We start from the raw sequence: 7,500 nt of genomic DNA on the forward strand, positions 1-7,500 counted from the left end.
TTTCCGACGCGAATTTTTGTCTTGTTCTGTCCCCTTTTTTGGGAGTTTGGGGGCAAAGAGGAAGAGAAAGGGAAGGGAAAGAGAGAGAAAAAGGGGAAAGGGAAAAGGAAAGAAAAAAAAAAAAAAAAAAAAAAAAAAAAAAAAAAAAAAAAAGGAGAGAGAGAAAGAGAGAAAGAGAGGAGAGAGAGAGGGGAGTGAGGAGGGGGGAGAGAAGAGAAGGGGGGGAGAATGGGAAGAAGAGAAGGGGATGGGGAAGGGAAGGAGAGGGAGAGAAAGAAGAAGAAAAGAAGGTGTGGAGGGGTAGAGAGAGAAGGGGATGGGAAGGAAGGAGCCGAAGAGAGGAAGAAAGAAGGGGTTGGGATGGGAGGGTGGGGGGAGAGAGTGAAGGGAAGGAGAAAGAGAGAAAAGGATGGGAGGGGGAGGGTGAGAAAAAAGGAAAAGGGAAGAGAGGGAGGAGTGAGAGGAAGAGGAAAAAATGGGATGGAGGGGACAGTAATAGAAAGAGGCAGAAAGAAAGAGAGAGAGAGAGAGAGAGAGAGAGAGAGAGAGAGAGAGCGAAAGACAGAGACAGAGAACAAAAGTGACGAAGGTATTGATATTCAGATGAAGTCGACAAAGAAATGTAAGCACATAAAAAACGATTAAATAAATAAGATAAAAGTAGATTCGGGGACAAGTAAATAGTAAAAAGAAAAAAAAAACAGAAAGAAAGAGAAGATAAAGACCCCCAAACAAAGACTCCAAATTCGAAAGCTAATCCGCCATGGCTCATGACAGCCATGTTACCCCCCCACCCCCCCGCCTACCCCCGCACCCCCCCACCACAACCCCTATTGTACAATGTATCACACCTCCTCCTTCTCCTCTTCTTCTTCTTTCTCCTTTTCTTCCTTTTCCTTCTCCTCTTCATTATTCTTCTCCTTCTCCTCCTCTTTTTTGTACAATGTACCACACCTCCTCTTCCTCCTCCTCCTCCTTCTCCTCTTTCTCCTTTTCGTCCTTTTCCTTCTTCTCTTCATTATTCTTCTCCTTCTCCTCTTCTTTTTTGTACAATGTATCACACCTCCTCTTCCTCCTCTTCCTCTTCTATCTCCTTTTCTTCCCTTTCCTTCTCCTCTTCATTATTCTTCTCCTTCTCCCCTTTTTTTCATTTTCTCATACTCATCCTCATCCTTTTATTTCTCCTCCCTCCCTCCTCCTCCTCTTCTACTTTGTTTTTCTCCTTCTCTTCTCTTTGCTCTTCTCCCCACCATTCCTCGTCTTCTTCTTCTCCATATCTTGCTCTTTTTCTTACTCCTTCTGATCTCTTTCCTCTACTCTTTCCCGTCTTCTCTGATCTCCTTTTTTTCACTTCCTCCTTCCTTACCACCCTCCTTACTCCGTCCTCTTCCTTCCCTCCTCTCCTCTCCTTCCTTCTCTCTCTCCTTCCCTCACTCTTTCCCTCCCTCCTGTCTCCTCCCTTCTCCCTCTCCCTCCCTTCCTCCAGTCTCCCCTCCCTCCTTTCACCTTCCCTCCCTCTCCCTCCCTCCCTTCTCCCTCCTCCCTCCCTCCCTCCCTTCCCTCTCTCCTTTCTTGTCTCACTCCAACCTCCCATCTCCTCCCTCCCTTGCCTTTCACCTTCTCTCCCTTTCCCCTCTCCCTCTCTCCCTCATCACCCCTCCTATCACTCTCCTTCCCTCCCCTTCCTCCTATCTTCTTTCCCTCCCTCCCTCTCCCCCTCCCACACCTTCCTCATGTCATCCTCCCCTTACCTCCCTCCCTTCTCCCTCCCTACCCTCCTTCCTGTCACTCTCCCTTCCTCCCTCCCTCCCTATCTCCTTCCTCTCCCCTTCCATCCTTCCCCTCTCCTTCCTCACCACCCCTCCTATCACCCTCTCTTCCCTCTCCCTCCCTCCTACGTCCCTCTTCCTCCCTCACCTTTCCTCCTGTCACCCACCCTTCCCTCCCCTCCCTCCTATCTCCCTCCCTTCCCTCCCTCCTATCTCCCTTCCATCCTCCCTCCTATCTCCCTTCCATCCCTCCCCTCTCCTTCCCTCACCACCCCTCCTATCACCCTCTCCTTCCCTCACCACCCCTCCTATCACCCTCTCTTCCCTCTCCCTCTCCCTCCTTCCTACGTCCCTCTTCCTCCCTCACTTTTCCTCCTGTCACCCACCCTTCTATCCCCTCCCTCCCTCCCTCCCTCCCTCCCTCCCTGCCGAGTCTGCATGACGTATATGACCCTTCCCCCCTTTTGACGGTCCTGCTGGAGCCTGGTGGCAGAGCACCCACATACGGCACCTCTGCTGTCAACTCGCTGTGCCACCTGTCAAGCCCTGGTATCTGATGTCTCGGGGGAGAGAGGGAAGGAGAAGAGAGGGTCCTGGGATGCTGGGATGCTGGATGTTGGATGCTGGGAGCCTGGGATGTTGGATGCTGGGATGATCATATGTTGGGATGTTGGATGCTGTAATGTAGGATGCTAGGAGCCTGGGATGTTGGATGCTGGGATGATCATATACTGGGATGCTGGGAGGAAGAAATGCTGGGATGCTGAAATGATGAATCCCGGGATGCTGAACACCAAGACCCTGAAATCCTGAGATGCTGAGAGCTGGGATGCTTGAATACTAAGATGCTGAGATGCAGGGATTCTGGAGAGCTGAATGCTGGGATGCTGGGAAGCTGTTGGTCGTCAAGATGTCATTAGCATATACTTACATGCGTTCGGGAGGTCGTCCGGGATGACTTCATCATTGGATGCGGATCTGATGTTTTTTTTTTTTTTTTTTTTTTTTTTTTTACTTTTTCTTTTTTTTTTAGGGGGGGGGAGGGCGGGGGGGTTCTGTTTGAATGTTTTGAATTCATTTATTGATATTCATATCCTTTTTCGTTTATCGTAATTGATTTCAGAATATTGGATTTTTTTTTTATTATTATTATTATGAATGAATAGTGAAATGCGGTACTTATTCTATTTTTTATTTAATTTCTTCCTTTTCTCCGTTCACCTTAGAAATGATAAAGATAAAAGAATGATTACAGTAATGATAATAGAAGTTATGATAACACCATTAATAATGATGATGATGTTGAAGATAATGATAATAATAGTCATAGTACTACTACTAATGGGGATAATAGTAATTATCATGATAATGATAATAATCATGATAAGGATGATGATAATAGAAATAATAATGATAATAATGATAGAAATTATGATAATGATAATGGCAATAATAGCAACAATGATAAAGATAATAATGATAACAATAATAATGATAATAATGATAACAACAAATACGACAACAGTGACGATAATCATAATCATAATAATAACAACAATAATGATAACGATAATACTAATAATAACAATAACACTCACTTCTTAGTCAGATTATTTTCCCACATCAAATATAAACACGACCCCCCCTGCGTTTCCTCCTTCCCCCCTCCCACCCTCACCCCCCTCCCACCCTCACCCCGCCTCCATATTCGTCCGCACCTTCGGATAATCAGTGACAGCCAGTGACAGTAGTAACAGCAGTGACAGCCCGAGACACCAGTGACAGCCGCTTGACAATGCCGGATGTTATCTCTATTCTTATCAGCAAAGAAGACGTTACCTCTTGGTGGAAGGCAGGGTAGCCAATGCCCGGGGAGAGAAGCTGCATTGTGTGGGCTTGCTGGAGTTGTCAGGCTGGGAATTGAGGTGCTGGGCCTTCCTTTTTTAGCTTTTTTTTTTAGCTTTTTTTTTTTGGGGGGGGGTGTCTTTTTATGTTTTTTTTTTTATTGTGGGATTTTTTTTTTTTTTTTTTTTTTTGATGGGGGATAAGGAAGTTTTTGTGTATGTGTGTTTTTTTTTCTTTCTCTTTCTCTTTTTGGGGATCTTTTTTGTGTTCACGGGGAATTGTTTATAATGTGTGTATATTTATTTATTACTTATTTTATTCTCTTTTCTCTCACCCCCCTCTCTCTCTCTCTCTCTCTCTCTCTCTCTCTCTCTCTCTTCCAATAGAGCTTTGCAATCCAGCTGATTCCTATAGAGACTGCAACGCCTTTTGCAACTGACAGAAAAAACAGCTTACCCCTCTTTCTCTTTCCTTTTCCCCCTCTCTTCCTCTTCTCACCCAATCCCCAGCCCCTCTCAATCTTTCCCCTTTCCCCTTCCTTCCTTCCCCTCCTCCTTCATCCACTCCCTCCCTAACCTCTCTCCACCTCCTTTTTCCACCTAACTCCCTTCCTCCCCTCCAACCACCTCCTTCCTCCCCCTGCCCCCTCCTATTCCATCAATGCCCATCCCCTCCAGCCCAACCAACCCCTCCACCCCCAAAAAACTTCCTACTCCCTCCTTCCCCCTCCCAACCACCCTATCCTCCCCCCCCACCCTTCCTATTTCTACCTACCCCCTTCCACCCCAACCCCCCCAACCAAAAAAAAAAAAAAAAATCTACCCCCACCCTCCCCACCCCATGGCACCAAAACTGTTACACCGACAGTCGTACCCCGGTGGTAATGTAGTCCAGTCAAGCACAGTCGGACAGCACAAGTGGCCGGGTATTGACAATGGGCGAGGTCCCTGTGTGCCGAGACCGAGAAGAACACGGACGAGAAACCATTGTCATGTCGAGACCTTTTTATGTGGTGGAGCGGGGTGGGGGGAGGGGGAAGGGTGTGTGTGTGTTAGGTGTAGGTGTAGGTGAGGGAAGAGGGAGAGAGAGGGGGTTGTGTGGAGACGGAGTGAGGGGGTTGTGTAGGGAGGGAGGGAAAGGGGGAAGGGGTTGTGTGTGTGGGGGAGGAAGGGGGAGGGGTAGGAAAGGGGTGTGAGGGTGTGTGTGTGTTGGGTGTAGGTGTAGGTGAGGGGAGAATGGGGGTTGTTTGGGGGAGAGGGGAGAGAGAGGGGGTGTGTGAGGGAGTGTGTGTGTTGGGTGTGGGTGTAGGTGGAGGGAGTGGGGGAAGGAGGGAGGGGGAGGGGGTTGTGTGGGGGGGAGGGTAGGGGGGAAGGGGTTGTGTGTGTGGGGAGGAGAGGGGAGGGGGAGGGGGGTTATTTGGGGGAGAGGGGAGGGGAGAGAGAGGGGGTTGTGTGAGAGTGTGTGTGTGTGAGGGTGTATGTGTGTTGGGTATAGGTGTAGGTGAGGGAGAAGGGGAAGGAGAGGGGGAAGGAGGGAGGGGGTTGTGTGGAGACGGAGGGAGGGTAAGGGGGAAGGGGTTGTGTGTGTGGGGGAGGAAGGGGGAGGGAAGGGAGGGTGTAAGGGTGTGTGTGCTTGGGTATAGGTGTAGGTGAGGGAGAGAGAAAGGGGGTGGGGGGGTTGTTTGGGGGGAGGGGTGAGAGAGGGGGGTTGTGTGTGAGCTGGGGGAGTGTGAGGTGTGTGTGTGTTGGGTGTAGGTGTAGGTGAGGGAGGGAAAAGGAGGAGGTTGTGTGAGAGAGGGAGGGAGGGGGAAAGGTGGGAGAGGGTGTGTGTGTGCTAGGTGTAGGTGTATGTGGGGGAGGGAGGGGAGAGGGGGGGGTTATGTGTGGGGGCAGTGGAGGGGGGAAGTGGGTTCTGTGGGTGGAGGGATGGGGAGAGAGAGAGAGAGGTAGGGGTTGTGTGTGTGGAATGGGAAGTGAAGGGATGGGGTAGTGTGTGGGGGGAAAGAGGGGGGAGGGGGTTGTGTGTATTTTAGTTGTAAGTGAGGGAGATGGGATTGTGGGGGTTTGAGGGGGCGCGGGGGGGAGTTGTGTGTGGGGGGAAGATGATCTTGTGTTTGTGGGGGGCGGGGAGGGGTAGTGAGTGAAGGGATTGTGTGTGGGAGGAAGGGGGGGAGGGGTTAAGTGAGGGGGTGAGGGAAGGTTGCGGGTGTGGATGAGTGTAGGTGTGCGTGTATATCTCTATGCGTGTGTGTGTAAGCGCATGATGATGATAATGAAGGTAACAGACAACAACAATAGCAATAACACGACAGTGATGATAATGTTGAATCTAACAGTAATCATAATAGTAATAAGGATAATAAAAACAACAACAACAACAACAATGTTTATATTGATAATAATATTAATGATCACAATGATAATAGGAGTGATGATAAATATAATAATTATAATAGCAATAATAATGATAATAATAATGATAAGGGTAATGATGGTATTAATAATGGTAATGATGATGATAATAATAATTACAATAATTATGATATTAATGATAGTAATGATAATAAAGATAATAATGCCAACAATAATGGTGATAATAATGACAATGATAATCAAAATGATGATGATAATGATAATAACAATAAAGATGATGATATCAATAATAACACCAATACCGCTACTACTACTACTACTACTACTAATAATAATAATAATAATAATAATAATAATAATAATAATAAAACCACCAGATAAGATACACACACACACCAAAAAAAAATCACACGAACCACCCCACTACAACAACAACGAACAACAAACAACAGAACGACCCATTCCCGACGACCACAACATACGCTCACAACACTTCCGCATGGCAGTCACATGACAACATATAGCGGGACCGAATCGGGTGCGCGCTGGAGTTAGGTCGCCGCCGCTAATTCCGGGTCACACACACAACACCCCGAGTCCCCGTTAGATCGGATTTTGCGGTTATTGGCTGCGGTTGTAAGGTCCGATCCCCCCACCCCCCCTCCCACCCCCTCCCATCCCCCTCTGTATAGACTGTTATTGATTGTTGATTTTGTGATTGTTGTTTTGTTGTTTTTGTTATTGTTGAGTTGGTGGTTATTGTTTTTTGTTGTTGTTGATTTTGGGATTGTTGTTTTTGTTGTTGTTGAGTTGGTGATTGTTGTTTTTGTTATTGTTGTTTTTGTTGTTGTTGATTTCGTGATTATTATTGTTAATCGTGGTTTTGTTTTGTTATGGGTCTCGATGTTGCTATAAATGTTGTTGCAGTTGGTGTTGTTGCTTATGTTTTCATCATTATTTGTAATGTAATCAACAGTAATATTATTACTGGTAGTTGTAGTAGTAGTAGTAGTAGAAGTAGTGATAGTAGGAGTAGTAGTAGTAGTAATAGTTGTAGTAGTAGAACTAGTAGTAGTAGAAGTAGTAGTAGTAGTAGTAGTGGTAGTAGTAATAGTAGTAGTAGTAGAACTAGTAGAAGTAACAGTAGTAGGAGTAGTAGTAAGAGTAGTAGTAGTAGCAGAAATAGTAGTAGTAAGTAGAAGTAGGGGCAGAAATAGTAGTAGTAGAAGCAGTAGTAGTGGTAGTAGTATTTATCAATTGCGACACTCATAACTATGACAATAATCTAACTAACATTTTATAACCCAAACGATAACATTAACAACGCCAATAAAGGCTAAAAATCTACCATTTTTCCAAATCATCTGAGAATAATAATAATTATGATAATAATAATAACAATAATAATAATAATAATAATAATAATAATAATAATAATAATAATAATAATAATAATAATAATAATAATAATAATAATAATAATAATAATAATAACAAACCCAAATAAAACGAAA

General features: G+C 45.6%; 1 protein-coding gene across 1 annotated transcript in view; it reads right to left on the reverse strand.

The window, feature by feature from the left end:
* Nucleotides 1-2,461: 2,461 nt before the first annotated feature.
* Nucleotides 2,462-7,500, reverse strand: part of LOC138859354 (uncharacterized) — an 18,850-nt gene continuing 13,811 nt past the window's right edge. Inside the window, exons 2-3 of the mRNA XM_070114165.1 lie at nucleotides 3,506-3,668; nucleotides 2,462-2,664 (exon numbers count right to left, since the gene is read on the reverse strand). Of these exons, the coding sequence (XP_069970266.1) occupies nucleotides 2,462-2,664; nucleotides 3,506-3,668 (366 nt within the window). The remainder of the gene's footprint in view (nucleotides 2,665-3,505; nucleotides 3,669-7,500) is intronic.

This window comes from Penaeus vannamei, chromosome 35 (genome assembly GCF_042767895.1).
Source record: "Penaeus vannamei isolate JL-2024 chromosome 35, ASM4276789v1, whole genome shotgun sequence".
NCBI classification, from domain to species: Eukaryota; Metazoa; Arthropoda; class Malacostraca; order Decapoda; family Penaeidae; genus Penaeus; species Penaeus vannamei.